This window comes from Pelodiscus sinensis, chromosome 8 (assembly GCF_049634645.1).
Source record: "Pelodiscus sinensis isolate JC-2024 chromosome 8, ASM4963464v1, whole genome shotgun sequence".
Taxonomy (NCBI): domain Eukaryota; kingdom Metazoa; phylum Chordata; order Testudines; family Trionychidae; genus Pelodiscus; species Pelodiscus sinensis.
The window spans coordinates 21,918,726-21,936,434 of record NC_134718.1 but is presented as its reverse complement, the minus strand read 5'-3'; the positions used below and the strand labels follow the sequence as shown (position 1 = coordinate 21,936,434).

Genomic DNA, 17,709 nt, shown 5'->3' with positions numbered 1-17,709 from the left:
GTGCGCTTGTTGGCAGAGAAGTATCTCCAAAAGTTCCAGTCAGTGAGATGCATGGGGAGTGTGTGGCCCTGGGCCTTTGCCCAGAGACTAATGGACTGGCCCTCCATACTGGAGCCTGAGACTGGGGCCTGAGACAGGGTGCTGAGTCTGCTTTGGGACCAGTTCTGTTCAATATCTTCATCAAGGATTTAGATGATGGCATAGAGAGTACGCTAATTAAGTTTGCAGGCAATACCAAGCTCGGAGAGGTTGTAAGTGCTTTGGAGGATAGGGTCAAATTCAAAATGATGTGGACACAAAGGAGAAATGGTCTGAGGTAAATAGGATATAGTTTAATAAGGACAAATGCAAAGTGCTCCTCTTAGGAAGAAACAATCAGTTTCACACATACAGAATGGGAAGTGGCTCGCTAGGAAGAAGGACTGGAGAAAGGGATTTAGGGGTCATAGTGGATCACAAGCCAAATATGAGTCAAAAGTATGACACTATTGCAAAAAAAGCAAACATAATTCTGGGATGCATTAACAGGAGTATAATGTGCAAGACACAAGAATCATAGAATCATAGAACCATAGAACTGGAAGAGACCTCAGAAGGTCATCAAGTCTAGGCAGGACCAATCCCAACTAAATCAATCCAGCCAGGGATTTGTCAAGCTGAGACATAAACACTGCTACGGATGGAGACTCCACTACTTCCCTAGGGGTATGTCTACACTACCCCGCTAGTTCGAACTAGCGGGGTAATGTATGCATACCGCACTTGCTAATGAAGCCCGGGATTTGAATTTCCCGGGCTTCATTAGCATAAGCGGGGAGCCGCCATTTTTAAATCCCCGCTGCTTCGAACCCCGTGCAGCGCGGCTACACGGGGCTCGAACTAGGTAGTTCGGACTAGGGTGCCTATTCCGAACTACCGGTACACCTCGTTTCACGAGGAGTAACGGTAGTTCGGAATAGGAACCTAGTCCAAACTACCTAGTTCGAGCCCTGTGTAGCCGCGCTGCACGGGGTTCGAAGCAGCGGGGATTTAAAAATGGCGGCTCCCCGCTTATGCTAATGAAGCCCGGGAAATTCAAATCCCGGGCTTCATTAGCAAGTGCGGTATGCATACATTACCCCGCTAGTTCGAACTAGCGGGGTAGTGTAGACATACCCTAGGTGCTTCACCACTCTCCTAGGCTATGTCTAGACTGCAGGCTTCTTTCGAAAGAGGCTCTTTCGAAAGATCGCGTCTAGACTGCAGGCGGATCTTTCGAAAGAGAAATCCGCTTTTTCGAAAGAGAGCACCCAGCGAGTCTGGATGCTCTCTTTCGAAGACGGCCTCTTTACATTGAAGAACGCCTTCTTTCGAAAGAGGAACTTTCGAAGGAAGGCGTTCTTCCTCGTGAAACGAGGTTTACTGCCATCGAAAGAAAAGCCGCGTTCTTTCGAAATAATTTCGAAAGAACGCGGCTTGAGTCTGGACGCAGGGGAAGTTTTTTCGGGAAAAGGCTACTTTTCCCGAAAAAACCCCTGAGTCTGGACACGGCCCTAGTGAAATAGTTTTCCCTAATATCCAACCGGGATCTCTCCCACCACAGCTTGAGACCATTGCTCCTAGTTCTGCCATCTGTCACTACTGAGAACAGCCTTTCTCCATCCTCTTTAGAAACTCCCTTCAGAAAGTTGAAGGCTGCTATCAAATCCCCTCTCACTCTTCGCTGCTGCAGACTAAACAGACCCAACTCCCTCAGCCTCTCCTCATAAGTCATATGCTCCAGCCCCCTAATCATTTTGGTTGCCCTCTGCTGGACCCTCTCCAATGCGTCCACATTCTTTTTGTAGTGGAGGGCCCAGAACTGGACACAGTATTCGAGATGTGGTCTCACCAGAGCCGAATAAAGGTGAATAATGACTTCTCTGGATCTGCTGGCAATGTTCCTCCTAATGCAACCTAATATGCTATTAGCTTTCTTGGCTACAAGGGCACGCTGTTGATTCATATCCAGCTTCTCATTCACTGTAACCCCCAGGTCCTTTTCTGCAGAACTACTACTTAGCTGGTTGGTCCCAGCCTATAACAATGCTTGGGATTCTTCCGTCTCAAGTGTAGGACTCTGCACTTGTCCTTGTTGAACCTTATCAGATATATTGTGGCCCAATCCTCCAATTTGTCTAAGTCACTCTGGACCCTATCTCTGCCCTCAAGCGTATCTACCTCTCCTCCTAGTTTAGTGTCATCTGCAAACTTGCTGAGGCTGCAACCCATCCCCTCATCTCGGTCATTAATAAAGATATTGAACAAAACCGGTCCTAGAACCGAACCATGAAGCATTCCACTCGAAACCGACTGGCATCATGAAATCGAGCTGTTGATCACTACCTGCTGGGCCCGGCCTTCTAGCCATCCTTCTATCCATTTTACCGTCCATTTATCCAATCCACATTCCCTTAACTTGCTGGCAAGAATATTGTGGGAGACCGTATCAAAAGCCTTGCTAAAGTCAAGGTATATCACATCCAGTGATTTTCCCATGTCCACAGAGCCAGTTACCTCATCATAGAAGCTAAGTAGATTGGTCAGGCGTAACTTTCCCTTTGTGAATCCATGCTGACTCTTCCTAATCACTTTACTCTCTGCCTCAAAATAGATTCCTTAAGGATCCCTTCCATGATTTTTCCAGGAACCTAAGTAAGACTGACCAGCCTATAGTTCCTTAGATTGTCCTTCTTCTCTTTTTTGAAGATGGGCACTACATTTGCCTTTTTCCAGCCATCCGGGATTTCTCCCGATCGCCACGACTTTTCAAAGATAATGGCCAAAGTCTCCTCAATGACATTTGCCAACTCCCTCAGTACTCTCGGATGCATTAAGTCCGGACCCATGGATTTGTGTACGTTTAGCTTTTCTAAATAGTTCCTAACCTGTTCTTTACCCACTCTGACGGGGCATCCCCCCCCTGCACGATGCATTCCACTGGGCAGGCGCTCCTCACTGCCAAAGGGGGAGCAGTCCGGCGGTGCGCAGCATGCTCTGGAGCTGCGCCGGGGAGAGCGGAGCTGGCCGGCGTGCGGGCGGCAGTTAGGGAGCGCAGGGGCAGCGCAGAAAGGCCCCGCCCTTCCCACGAACGTCCAGTGCATTGAAGGTCGGTGTAAGGACGTCAGCTCCACCCCCTCCCGACAGGTGACGTACAAGGGCAGCGGTACATTTTAAAATGCCACTGCCATAGTCGGGGGGGGGGGGGGGAAGAGGAGTAGAGAGAGAAAGGAGCTCCCCGCAGGGACAGCCGAGCTGGAGGGGCCGGTGTAGGACCAGGGGTATTGCGGCGCACTATTCTGGCCAGAGGTGAGCCCGCCGGCAGTCTGGCTGCAAAAGGGAACGTGAGCCTCCCCGCGGTAAGACACCAGGGCAGGGTAAAGGATGCAGCCCAGAGCAGAACCCTCATGGGTTGGTGGGCTGACTCGTTACGGCAGGAAGCCCCGTCAGCCGGGACGGGTCTGAGCCGACCTGTACCCTTAGGGCCCTGGGCTAGGGCCCGTGAGCGAGGGCGGGTCTGGGCCCTCCTTTTTCCCCGCCCCACCGCCTTGACGGGGGAATCCTGGTGTTAGTTGGGCGATTGGTCATAATCGAACTCTCGCTGCATCAGAGCAGGGCTCAATATAGCCGCTGGACCGGTACGCGGTTAAGAACCTAAAGGACACGGGTGTAGGGTGGTGACTTTGGGTGTGGGCCACCCCCAAAGGGGCTGTAACCCTGAGGGGGAGAGCTTCACGTGACAGATGGTGGAGGTCCCCACCCTTGATTGAAAAGGGGAATATTCATACAAAAAGGGGGGGGGGGAGTTTGTCTTGTGCTCCAGAGAGCGAAGGCAGAGGCGAGCCGGGTGCAGCGACGTCTCCACGAAAGGAGCGTAGAGATGAACCCTGCCCAGTTCCTCGAGTGGATTAAGGAGTCCCAGAGGCAGAGTCAACAACAACAGACCTTGTTGATCCAACAGCTGTCCACCCAGCATCAGGAGCAACAGCGGCAGCTGATAAAAGATTTGGCTGAACAATTTAAAGCACAAGTGCAGCTGGCGGCGCCACTAGGGACCGGGGTGGCGACCCCAGGGGAAGACGGAGAGGAAGACGAGGCAGGCATGGCTCGCCTGATCATCCGTCTGACTAAGATGGGGGCCGCCGATGACCCCGAGGCGTACTTGACAACCTTTGAGCGGGTCGTCACCGCAGCCAGGTGGCTGGAGACCCATTGGGCCACGATGTTGGCCCTTACCTGACCGGACCCGCACAATTGGCGTACCGAAGCCTGAGTGACCGGGACGCATTACACTATTATAAACTGAAAGAGGCCATCTTGGACCAGATGGGCATTACGCCCAAAACCTACCGGCAGAAGTTTAGAGCTGAGCACTATAGCTCGGGGACCCGGCCACGGGTTATCGCCCAGCGATTGAAGGAGGCGGCCTGGAGGTGGTTAGACCCTGAGCAATGTACCGGACCGCAGGTGGCTGAGTTAGTGGTGCTGGAGCAGTTCATGAACATCTTGCCCAGCAGCGGTCAGCGTTGGGTACGCCGCCATCACCCCTCCACACTGAGTGAGGCAGTTGAACTCATGAATGATTATGAAGCCGCCGAGGGGGTAGAGATGGTGAGCCGGGGGAATAGACCACCCCCACCCAAGAAAGGAGAGGCAGAGAGAAGCCCCCACACTAAGGGAAGTCCAGAAAAAGGTGACAGATGGGGACCAGGACGAGGGGCCACAAGGAGACCCTTAGCGCCGGCCTGGTCCCTCCCGGCCAGGGAGGTGCCCCGAGACGCATCAGGCCACCTACCTGATGCCGGGCCCAACCCCCTTAAGGCGGGTCTGCCCCGCGGACCCTGCTTTCGGTGTGGACAAGAGGGTCATCTCATTAAGGACTGCCCCTTCATGGATTGTTCCTACGCGCAGGCGTTAGCGGGGGCCGGGGAGTTAACGGAGGAGGCCGAAGGTAAGATAATGCGGCCCGTGGTGATCGAAGGCAAGCAGGTGGTGGCACTCCTTGACTTGGGGTGTAGCCAGACCATAGTACGGGCGGACTTAATCCCCCCGAAGGGCCCACGGGGTCCCACAATGCAGGTGCAGTGTGTCCATGGGAACCTGCACCAATACGCCACCACCTGGGTCCAGATCAAGGAGGACGACCGCGACAGTTGGTGCTATGTGGTAATAGCTCCCCAGCTCGCCTATCCAGCTTTGCTGGGCCGCGACTGGGCGGGGTTCCACAGGGCCGTAGGCGATTGGCAAGCCAGGGGGGCAACGCAGGAGACAGGTGCCCAGTTAGGAGCATTAGGAGAACCTCCAAGGGGGGTAGCCCCCCACGGTGCCCCAAGTCAAGGATCCCGACGTAGGGGAGCGCCTCCACCTGGAACTCGAGAACGGTACTTTCTCCACGAGCAAAGGGAAGACCCCACGCTGAGGCACGCCTGGAGCATGGCGTGGGAGGGCGGCGAGCAGGAGGAGACTACAGTGGGAGGCCTCGCCGGCCCTCGCTTTGAGTACATTCCGACCGCTTATATAGGGTTGATGGGTGGGGGGAGGAACGAACAGAGACCTGACAGCTCCTCGTACCATGGCGGTGCTGTCGCCGCCTCATGGGGGTGGCACATACCAACCCCTGGTCGGGACACTTAAGGTATGAAAAGACGATAAAGCGGTTGTTACAATGCTTTTATTGGCCCGGGGTGTACCGGGAGGTGCAAGACTTTTGCGGGTCGTGTCCCGAATGTCAGAGGGCAGTGCCACGCGGGGTACCTAAAGCCCCCCTCATTCCCCTGCCGATAATAGAGGTGCCGTTCGAACGAATAGCAATTGACATAATAGGGCCGATAGAAAAATCAAGAACAGGCTACCGGTACATTTTGGTTGTATTAGACTATGCCACCCATTATCCGGAGGCGGTTCCCCTCCGGAACATGAGCGCCTCCTCTATAGCGACAGAGCTCGTGAAAATGTTCGCCTGCGTTGGCCTGCCGAAGGAAATACTCACCAACCAAGGTACGAACTTTACATCCCGTTTAATGGGGGAGTTGTGCCGTCTATTGCAGATCAAAAGGTTGTGGACCTCGGTGTACCACCTGCAAACCGATGGATTAGTCGAACGATTTAATCGGACACTTAAGGGCATGATACGGCGGTTCACAGAACAAGACCCTGGGGAGTGGGACGCCCTTTTACCAGCGCTATTTTTCACAGTACGAGAAGCCCCCCAAGCACCTACGGGGTTCTCGTCTTTTGAACTATTATATGGGCGACAGCCCCGGGGAATCCTGGACATGATCAAGGAGAGTTGGGAGGCGCAAGAGACCAGGGTAAGGGGCTCGGTGCAGTACATACTGAGATTACGACAGAGGCGTCGCACCCTGGCAGACGTGGCTAAAGCCAACCTAGAAACAGCCCAGGGGAGCGCACCTGAGGGTTTTCGAACCAGGGCATTATTGTTACTCCCAACCCCAGGTTCGAAACTATTAGTGAAGTGGCAGGGGCCCTTCGAGGTGGTGAAACGAGTAGGGGAGGTGGATTACGAAGTAAAGCTGTTGGGACGAGCCAAGAATACTAAAATATATCAAGTCAACTTACTGAAGGCCTGGAAGGAGTGCGAAGTATTATTTGTAAACCCTCTTCCTCCCGACCCCGAACTGGGCCCGGGGGAGGAAAGCCGCCCCACCCCGGGGACCTTGCAGATGGGAATTGACCTATCCCAGGAACAGCGCACGGAGCTAGAGGACATGCTGCAACGCTTTCATGATGTGTTGACGGAAGAGCTGGGACAGACCATGCTAGCCTACTACCACATTGAATCTGAACCACGAAGGAAGGTACGTGACCCGGTTCGGCCCCTTCCCCGTAGAATGTGGAAAACAGTGCGAGAAGAACTGCAGAAAATGATATGCTGGGGAGTAGTGGAATAATCATACAGTGAATGGTGGAGCCCTATAGTCCTGGTGCCGAAACCAGATGGTTCGATGCGGTTTTGTATCAATTTTCAGAAAGTAAACGCACTTGCTCAATTTGATGCTTATCCAATGCCAAGGGTGGACGAGCTCCTAGATCGGCTGGGCCGGGCACGCTACCTGTCCACCCTAGACCTGACGCGTGGTTACTGGCAGTTCCCTTTGTCACCAAATCTCGGGAGAAGACGGCCTTCTAAACCCTGTTTGGTTTATATCATTTCATCCGTATGCCATTCGGTCTCCATGGAGCCGCCGCCACCTTCCAGAGACTGATGGACAGGGTGCTGAAAGACCACGGCCAATACGCCGCAGCATATATTGACGACATCGTCATTTACAGCAGGTCCTGGGCCGAGCACCTGCAGCACGTTTCCACCATACTGCAGGAACTACGGGAGGCGGGGCTGACGGTGAACCCCAGGAAGTGCCATTTTGGGGAAAAGGAAGTGACTTACTTGGGCTACACCGTGAGCCGAGGTCAGCTTCGACCCCTTGTAGAGAAACTAGAAACGCTGAGGAAGTACCAACCGCCCAGGACCAAGAGGCAGGTCCGCCAGTTCTTGGGACTAGCTGGCTACTATCGCCGCTTTGTCCCCAACTTTGCAGCAATAGCAGCTCCCTTAACAAACTTAACCAGGGCAACCATGCCCCAGAAGGTAAGGTGGACCCCCGAATGCGAGGAGGCCTTCCAACCGCTAAAAGATTGTCTGAGTCGGGCCCCAATACTAGCACAGCCCGACTTTGATCACCCCTTCGCTGTCCACACGGACGCCTCTGAGATGGGAATAGGGGCCGTTCTATCACAGGGAGAGGGGGAGGAGGAACACCCGGTCATGTATGTTAGCCGCAAGCTCTTCCCACGAGAACGACGGTACTCGACTATAGAAAAAGAGGCATTGGCCGTAAAATGGGCTATTGACCTGCTGCGATATTATCTTTTAGCTAATCGTTTCAGGGTGATAACTGACCATGCCCCCCTGCGATGGCTACAGACGATGAAAGACTCAAACGCACGGGTGATGCAGTGGTACTTAGCCTTGCAGCCCTACGCATTTGACATAGCTCACAGGGCCGGCACAAACCACCAAAATGCTGACTTTTTCTCAAGGCAGTATGAAGGAAAAGAAGAGGAGGAACAAAGAGAGGTGACTGATTTAAAAGTGGAGGTGTGTGATGGGGCATCCCCGCTGTGCATGATGCATCCCGCCGGGTAGGCGCTCCTCGCCGCCAAAGGGGGAGCAGTCCGGCGGTGCGCAGCATGCTCCGGAGTCGCGCCGGGGAGAGCGGAGCCGGCCGGCATGCGGGCGGCAGTCAGGGAGCGCGGGGGCAGCGCGGAAAGGCCCCGCCGTCCCCCCGAACGTCCGGCGCATTGAAGGTCGGCGTAAGGATGTCGGCCCCGCCCCCTCCCAACAGGTGACGTACAAGGGCGGCGGGACGTTTTAAAACGCCACTGCCATAGTCGGGGGGGGGGGGGGAAGAGGAGTAGAGAGAGAAAGGAGCTCCCCACAGGGACAGCCGAGCCGGAGGGGCCGGCATAGGACCAGGGGTATTGCGGCGCACTATTCTGTTGGCCGGAGGTGAGCCTGCCAGCAGTCTGGCCGCAAAAGGGGAAGGTGAGACTCCCCGCAGTAAGACACCGGGGCGGGGTAAAGGAAGCAGCCCAGGGAAGAACCCTCTCGGGTTGGTGGGCTGACGCGTTACAGCAGGAAGCCCCGTCAGCCGGGACAAGTCTGAGCCAACCTGTACCCTTAGGGCCCTGGGCTGGGGCCTGTGAGCGAGGGCGGGTCCGGGCCCCTGTTTTTCCCCGCCCCACCGCTTTGACGGGAATCCTGGTGTTAGTTGGGCGATTGGTCATAATCGAACTCTCGCTGCGTCAGAGTGGGGCTCGATATAGCCGCTAGACCGATACGCAGTTAAGAACCTAAAGGACACGGGTGTAGGGTGGTGACTTTGGGTGTAGGCCACCCCCAGTGATGAAGGGGCTGTAACTCTGAGGGGGAGACCTCCGCGTGACACCCACCAAGGGCTGTCCATCTTCATCCCATCTTGTGTCACTTAGCGCATTAGTCTGGGAGCCGACCTTGTCCATGAATACAGAAGCAAAGAAAGCATTGAGAACTTCAGCTTTCCCCACATCATCTGTCACTAGGTTACCTCCTTCATCCAGTAGGGGCCGCGCACCCTCTCTGATCACCTTCTTCTTGTTAACATGCCTGTAGAAACCTTTCTTCTTATCCTTCACATCCTTTGCCAGTCACAATTCCAATTGCGCTTTCGCCTTCCTGATAACCCCCTGGCATTCTTGAGCTATACATTTAACTCCCTGTGGGTATGTCTACACTACCCCGCTAGTTCGAACTAGCGGGGTAATGTATGCATACCGCACTTGCTAATGAAGCCCGGGATTTGAATTTCCCGGGCTTCATTAGCATAAGCGGGGAGCCGCCATTTTTAAATCCCCGCTGCTTCGAACCCCGTGTAGCGCGGCTACACGGGGCTCGAACTAGGTAGTTCGGACTAGGGTCCTATTCCGAACTACCGTTACTCCTCGTAAAACGAGGAGTACCGGTAGTTCGGAATAGGCACCCTAGTCTGAACTACCTAGTTCGAGCCCCGTGTAGCCGCGCTACACGGGGTTCGAAGCAGCGGGGATTTAAAAATGGCGGCTCCCCGCTTATGCTAATGAAGCCCGGGAAATTCAAATCCCGGGCTTCATTAGCAAGTGCGGTATGCATACATTACCCTCCTAGTTCGAACTAGGAGGGTAGTGTAGACATACCCTGTGTGACGGTGAAGCAGGACCGGAAGGCAGGAGCCCTGTTCCTCGCACTAAAGCCGGGCTGCACCCCCGCGCCGCTAAAAGCAGTCTGCTCTGCAGAGCCTGCTCGATAGCTGCAGGAGGTGCGGGTTCAGCAGCCGCAGGAGGTGCAGCCGCGGCGCATTCTGACCCGAGGGCTCTGGGCTGGGGAGAGGGGCGTATGCGCCAACATCCAGGAGTGGGGCGGCTCGGCTGGGCTTGCGAGGTGGCAGCCTCAGAGACCTCTAGCTGCTGCAGACAAGAGTGCCCACCCTCAGCTCTTTTCCCCGGCCAATCCTGATGTAGCTCTGGTTTAACAATGCTGGCAGCTGTTCCCCATTGGCCCATCAGCCTGGGCTCACTCAGCCAGCTCCAATTTCACTTCCTTGTTTGGTGGTGGTGTGACAGGGGCATGGCTCAGCTTTCCTTTCATAGCATCTTAGAATCCTAGAACCTACAACTGAGAGGGACCGCAAGAGATCATAAAGTCCAGTCCCCTGCCCTCACCCGGGAGCTGTCTGTGGTGAGAATGTGGTGGGAGTGTACCCTGCAAATGAAGAGCATGGGCAAGAGCACCAAAGCATGGGGCTATGGTTTGAGGGCACAGCAGGGGCACAACTGAAGGGGCCCAATGACCCCCTGTTACGAAGGTTTACACTGGGTTTGCTTAGAGTCTGAGTCTCATGCTGTCATTTATACATAGGCATGCACAGCACATTTCATTAGGGTGTGTACCCAGGGAATTTTTTTTAAAGGCGAACATTTATTGAATACTCAACCATAAAGGACATTATTTTTATTCATCAAACAAACCAAAGAAACTAAAACTTAACTAAACTTACTTTTTTAAAACTAACAACTAAACTTTACTTAAAAAATACAAACTTAAGTATGAGACATTGTACTTTTTAGTTTGTTTTTTACATGTACAATTCGGCGCTTATTGCATAATACAGCAATTCATACTTTAAAATTAGAAGAGTGTATCATGTGATTAAATTAAAATGCAAAGCCACTTTTTTTTTGAGACATTATAGGATTACAAGGTAGTCTTAAAAAAATACCGGATACACTTTCTGGGGGTGGGGGTAGGGACTGGCTGGGAGGGGAATGGGGCTGGCCGGGAGGGGTGTGAGGCTGGCTGGGAGGAAGAGGGGGGCGGGGGCTGGTCAGGGGAGATCGGGGAGGGGAAGCCAGCGGGAGCAGGGCTGGCCTGGGGAGCTCAGGAGGAGGAGGGGACAACTGGCCGCCGGAAGCAGTGCTGGCGGGGGTGCAGCAGGGCTGGCCGGGGAAGATCGGGAGGAGAAGTAGGGGAGAACCAACCGGCTGGCCAGGAGGGGGCGAGGCTTACAGGAGCGGTCAGCAAAGGCTTCCCTTGTTGACCACGCTGCGTATAGACTGCCGTGCTATGCCGGATCAGCTGATTGTTGGCACAGCGAGGCAGTCATTTTTATTTTAATGACGCGGGGATTATTTAAATCCCTGCTTCATTGACTATGTTGAGTAAACTACTTTACATGGCTTCGTCGATGGAGCCGTGTAGTCTAGACACACCCTGAGTGTAAATCTACACAGTGAGGGTGTGTCTAGACTACAGGGTTTTGTCAACAAAAGTGGACTTTTGTTGACAAAATTATACCTGCATCTACACTGCCTCTGAGTTCTGTCGACATAATGTTGACAGAACTCAGCAGTTTTATCGACGGCTGTAAACCTCATTCTACGAGGAATAATGCCTTTTGTTGACAGAGCTCTATCGACAGAAGGTGCTATTGTATCTACACTGTCCTTTGCGTCTACACTGTCATGTCGACAAAGCAGCTTGCTTTGTCAACAGAACTGGATGTAGTCTAGATGCTCTTTGTCGACAGAAGCTTTGTTGACAGTATCTGTCGGCAAAACTTCTGTTGACAAAAGCCTGTAGTTTAGACGTATCCTGGGTGTAAATTGCTGCCATTCTCGTTTAGCAGTAGTGTACATCTACTTTGTATAGGTATGAATCAGGGAAGGATTAAGGCAGTGGAAAATCAGTCCCTAAATCATGTTAAATTATAGAACATATAAGGTTCCAACCAACAGTAGCCTTTATAGCCTATCAGGTTTGTACAGCCTACTGAATGCTAATTAAGCTTATGGCTGTCCCAGAACTGGTGCAATGTAGTGCTCCAGTTTTGGAGAAGGCCATAGTTTAGCTACATGTGGAGGGTGAATATAAATGGCTGCAATGCTCAACACCCCAAGGAAACAGGTCTGAGAGAAGTGCTGAGAGAAGTGGTCTGCCCATGGTCTGGGACTGGGTGGCTGGACTGGTGGGAAGAGTCTGCAACTTCCCTTTGCGTTCCTGTGCATAGTGTGTCTTCTCTGGGATTATAGTCATAATTCTTCTAGCTGCAGCTGCTTGCAGTATTCACCTCCATCCTCTCCCCTCAGCGAGGCCTGCTTCAAGGGACATAACGGAGCCCCAAATATGCATCTGCTCTGATGTTCACTTGCACTAGGGTGGAGTGCTACTGCTTTTCTGCCTGAGTTTAATTCCCAGTGTTTGAAGGGGAGATTATGCCACTAGGGAGCATTCATTGAAGTGCTACATGGATATTCCTGGTGATTGCTTTTATTTTCTTATGGGAACAGATTGTTTCTGGAAAGCGTCCCTAACATTTTGCCATCAGAGATGCATTGCTGAATCCCAAAAGAACAAAGCAAAAGTAAACAATTTCTTTGCATTACAGCAGCCTCCTCCAGCATGGCAATTTCAGCCTCCTGGCTAAATACATCTGTGTGGCTTGTGCTAGAGATTTAAATTAGTGTCTAAGTCAAACCACTGAATACTGTAATGTGGCTGGAGGATGTTACATATCATCCCTTTATTCTGTGCAGAGGGTATGAAAAATTAGTGGCAAAAGGAGAAGTATATCAGGAAAAGCAGCTTTTCTTGCTACCCTGAATCTGTGCCCCCTTTCAGTTCTCATGCATGTTACTCCTGCAGCTCACACTCACTGAAAGCTGAAATAGGGCACATCATCCATTCACTTAATTTGCCCTTTTTTTTATCTTACCACTGAGTTTGGCTTGAAGAATTTAACTGAGAATTTTGGTTTATTTTGTGATCATGTAGTTAGATCTCCATAAAATAGTAATGTGACTGAAAAGTGCAGCATCTGGAGGTGAAAAACTCCAATAAAGCCATGAATTTTTAATGGGATAAAGCTGGAATTAGTAGACAAAGAAGTGATGATGAATTCCACTCCTATCCCTGGCCCCGAATCCAAACCAGTGAGGAGTGTGGGTGCCGTTTGGCCCCACTTCTGAACTGAGCACTCATACAGTATCTCATCTATTTCAGAATTAGCATTATGAACGTGATTGGTCTTCATATAAAATAAATGTTACTTCATCACAGTATGTTAAAATATCTTCATCCTGACTGGGTTATATTTTGGGCCCCCATCTTGCAATGAACTTTAACTCATTGATTTTGGAGGAGTCTTTCCACATGGAGCAGCTTGCTGCATTGAGGCTCTGTTGGCAATCTGTTTCCTAAGGAACACATTTACATATTCCTAGTTCATTCTCATGTAAGAATATGCATTTTCCTAATCCCCCTGTCTTCAGGCCCCACTTGGTTGCAGCAACGTCTAAAGTTTGTTTTGTTTTGCTTTGTTGTTTTCTTGAATCTAGTGCACATTTGGCAAGCAGGCTATTGTTTATAGTGCCTCTGAGCAAAAGCATTCTGTTTGTAGAAATGTTCAGGGCCAGTTTTTTAAGTTGAGTGCCCAAATGTTCTATAATCTTCAAACACGGAAGTGCTTTGCTTGCTTTAGTAACTGATTTTATCTAATCTGCTTCTTTCCAGTCTGACTCTGCTTTACTTAAAATTGAAAAGAAAGTGTTATTATTTTGTAGAAGCTGCTGATTATACAGCAAGTTGTCATTATCTGGGAAAAGGAAAAGAGACTGATGATTTGGAACAGCACCTACTGTGCACTCCTGGGGTCTTTCTAAACACATTGCTGCCAACTCTCAATAAGCTAACAACTGTACACATAAGGCAGCCAATATGTATCTGACTGGCTCTGCTAAAACAATGCCTCTAAAGAGTGGTCAAGCCATTCTAGTTCAAATGATTCTCTATTTTGATTCCCAGTATTCCACTAGTGATACCATCACCCCAATTTCACTCTGACAATGAGTGAAAAACCATTATTCACTTCATGACAACATCTAAAAACAGAATTTGCTTTGACATATCAGATATTTAATTATTATTCACATTTCTGTGGTAGTAGTTACTAAGCTCTTAGCAGTTACCATGCTTTGAGCTGCTCCTGATAGAAGTTAGCTTTTTAATAACAAAATAGGTATTGAGGTAGGGAGAAAATTGATGCACTTATCTGCTACACAGGAATCTCTGTGTATAGGGAAAGATTCTATGGAAGTTTCCACCAGTAGAAAGCCAGGTGCATGGATGTGATAGTGGAAGGAGTGTGGACTGTATGATATCTCTGTATTCTTAAAAGAATAGGGCAGAAATTGCAGGTGAACTGGAGCTGGGACAGGTTGCAATGGCAGAGGTAAATCCTAGAAAAGTAACAGGATCTCAGCCTAAAGAGTGAAATAACAATTGCACATAAACACAGTTTGAGTGCATCAGGGAGCAGGTTCAGGGGTGACTTGATCAGAATCTATAAGAACTACATAGGGGCAGAAATCTGACAATAGAGGGCTCTTCAAAGTGCAAATCTTTAACGGTGAGAGTAGTTAACCATTGGAGTGGAGCAAGCTGCCCAACGTTGTAGTAGTTTCTTTATAACTGGCAAGGCTGAAATCAAGATTGAACATTTTTCTAAAAGATATGCTCTAGCTCAAACACAGCCATTAGATTTGAAGCAAAAATTAAAACAGAGACGTCCTATAGCCAGAGGTCAGCAGGTCAGAGTAGATCATCACTAGCCTTAGAATCTATGGATCTACAAACGGTTCTTATGGTCTGTGTATTTCCCTAATCCCCTTTGCAATTCTGTAGTATTAATGTATTATAAATTAAATGTTATGGGTCATTGGAATACCAAAATCAAATATGTACAGTGTATATTCTGGAGATAGAATATAAGAAGTGAGGTTTTAGATCGTAAGAACATAAGAATGGCCTTACTGGGTCAGACCAAAGGTCCATCTATCCCAGTATCCTGTCTGCTGACAGTGGTCAATACCAGATGTCCCAGACAGAGGGATCACAACAGGTAATCCTTATGTGATCCCTCCCCTGTCACCCACCTCCAGGGAAACAGAGGCTAGGGATGCCATTCCTAACAATCCTGGCCAATAGCCAGTGATGGACTTAATCTCCATTAATCTATCTTTCTTCAGACAACTGAGAGAAGCTTCCAGATCGCAAGCCCTGGTTCTTATGGGGGACTTTAATCACCCTGGGTATGTCTACACTAAAGCGCTAATTCGAACTAACTTAGTTCGAATTAGTTAAGTGGACCCTGAACCGGGGTTAAGGATGGCTGGAAGCAGTGCTGGCAGGGCATCAGATGAGGACTTAGAATGTGGAGCTGCTGCCTCAGGCTAGCCGAGGGCTGTGCTTAAAGGGACCCGACCCCCACCCCGGACAGACAGTTCTTAGGGGTGCCCCGCTTGCAAAGCAGTCCTGTCTTGGAGTGCCCTGAGTGCCCACACTGGGCACATCACAGCATTCGGCCATCAGACCGGCTGCACTTGCCGCAGGCAGCCATCTGGGGAGAGGAGGCAATTGGGGAGCTGCAGGAGAGCTTCCACCCCCCAGAAGCCCGCAGAGCCAGCCCAGTCCTCCCCATCGGGGGCTCGTACCCCATTCCTCCCTCACCTCCTTCCACTTACTCTTCCCTAGCCCCCCTTCCCGATGTACAAATTAAAGAAAACGTGTGGTCAAAAATAGAATCTCTCTTTATTGAACAAAACTCGGGGAGACTGGGAAAAGGAGGTGGGAGAAGGAAGAGAGAGGGTGGGAGAGGAGAGGGCAACTAAAATGATCAGAGGTTTGGAACAGGTCCCATATGAAGAGAGGCTATAGAGACTGGGACTTTTCAGTTTAGAAAAAAGGAGACTGAGGGGGGATAGGATAGAGGTCTATAAAAGCATGAGTGGGGTGGAGAGGGTGCATCAAGAAAAGTTCTTCATTAGTTCCCATAATAGAAGGACTAGAGGACACCAAAGGAAAGGAATGGGTAGCAGGCTTCAAACGAGTAACAGAAAGTTGTTCTTCACAAAGCAAAGAGTCAACCTGTGAAACTCCTTGCTGCAGGAGGCTGTGAAGCCTAGAACTAGAACAGAGTTTAAAGAGAAGTGAGATAAAGTGATGGAGGTTGGGTCCATGGAGTGGTATTAGCCAGGGGGTAGGAGTGGTGTCCCTGCCCAAAGTTTGTGGAAGGCTGGAGAGGGATGGCATGAGACAAATGGCTTGGTCACTGTCTTCTGTCCATCCCCTCCAGGGTCCCTAGAGTTGGGCGCTGTCAGCAGACAGGTTACTGGGCTAGATGGACCTTTGGTCTGACCCAGTACAGACATTGTAAGCTCAGGGCTCAGGGTCGGGGGTCTCAGTGGACCACCTTGATTTTCATGCACACCTGCTCCTGGGTGGCCAGGCTGGCAGCTCTCCTGCCCCAGACGTCCGCTTTCCTGTGCCTAGTGCGGTGGTCATGGACGAGGTCCACGATGTCTCCACTGGACCAGATGGGTGCCCGCCTCTTGCGATCCTGGGCAAGCTCCCGGGAGCCACCAGCCTGGTCCCGGGAAGATGAGGAGGGCTGGGGGGCATCGGGTGGCTGGCTCGAGCCGTGCCAGGTGCAGGGTCTGCTGGCTGGGTGCTGGTAGGCTTGCACCTGGCACGGGCATCGTAGGCAGCCCGTGCCCCTTTAAGGGGTCCGGGGCTGGGAGGAGGGCAATGGAGTTTCCCTGGTGTTGGCCAGAGTGGCCACCAGGGAAAGCTGGGAAGGGCTAGCCTCCCACTAGTTCGAATTAAGGGGCTACACACACCTTAATTCGAACTAGTAAGTTCGAACTAGGCTTAGTCCTCGTAGAATGAGGTTTACCTAGTTCAAACTAAGCGCTCCCCTAGTTCGAATTAAGTTCGAATTAGCGGAGCGCTAGTGTAGCACCTATCAAAGTTAATTCGAACTAACGTCTGTTAGTTCGAATTAACTTTGTAGTGTAGACATACCCCCTGACATCTGTTGGGAAACCAATACGGTAGTACACAGGCAATCCAGGAAGTTTTTGGAGAATGTTGGGGATAACTTTTTTCCACAAGTGCTGAAGGATATGACCAGGGCCCGTGTTCAGCTTGACCTTCTGCTCACAAATAGGGAGGAACTAATAGGGGAAGTGGAGGTGGGTGACAACCTGGGAAGCAGTGGTCATGAGATGGTAGATTTCAGGATTCTGACGAAAGGAAGAAAAGAGAGTAGTAAAATACACACCTTGGAGGACTTTAGAAAAGCAGATTTTGACTCCCTCAGAGACCTGATGGGCAGAATCCCCTGGGATGCTAACATGAAGGGGAAAGGAGTCCAGGACAGCTGGCAGTATTTTAAAGAAGTCTTATTGAAGGCACAGAAAGTAACCATACCGACGCGTAGCAAGAGAAGCAAACATGGTAGGACACCGGATTGGCTTACAGGGGAAATCCTTGGTGAACTTAAGCACAAAAAGGAATCTTACAAAAAGTGGAAACTTGGACAAATGACCAGGGAGGGGTTTAAATGTATAGCTCGAGAATGCCGGGGAGTTATCAGGAAGGCGAAAGCACAAATGGAATTGCGACTGGCTAAGGATGTGAAGGATAACAAGAAAGGTTTCTATAGGCATGTTAACAAGAAGAAGGTGATCAGAGAGGGTGTGGGAACCCTAATGGATGAAGGAGGTAACCTAGTGACAGATGATGTTGGGAAAGCTGAAGTA

At 50.9% G+C, this 17,709-nt stretch overlaps 2 protein-coding genes across 6 annotated transcripts in view; both read left to right on the top strand.

The window, feature by feature from the left end:
- Positions 1-17,709, top strand: part of FAM13C (family with sequence similarity 13 member C) — a 188,888-nt gene that overhangs the window by 24,797 nt on the left and 146,382 nt on the right. The gene's annotated exons all lie outside the window — the stretch shown is intronic.
- On the top strand, positions 1,254-5,838 carry LOC142830385 (uncharacterized). The gene has a single exon (XM_075934859.1). The coding sequence runs from the start codon at positions 4,345-4,347 to the stop codon at positions 5,650-5,652; it is 1,308 nt and encodes a 435-aa protein (XP_075790974.1). The 5' UTR covers positions 1,254-4,344; the 3' UTR covers positions 5,653-5,838.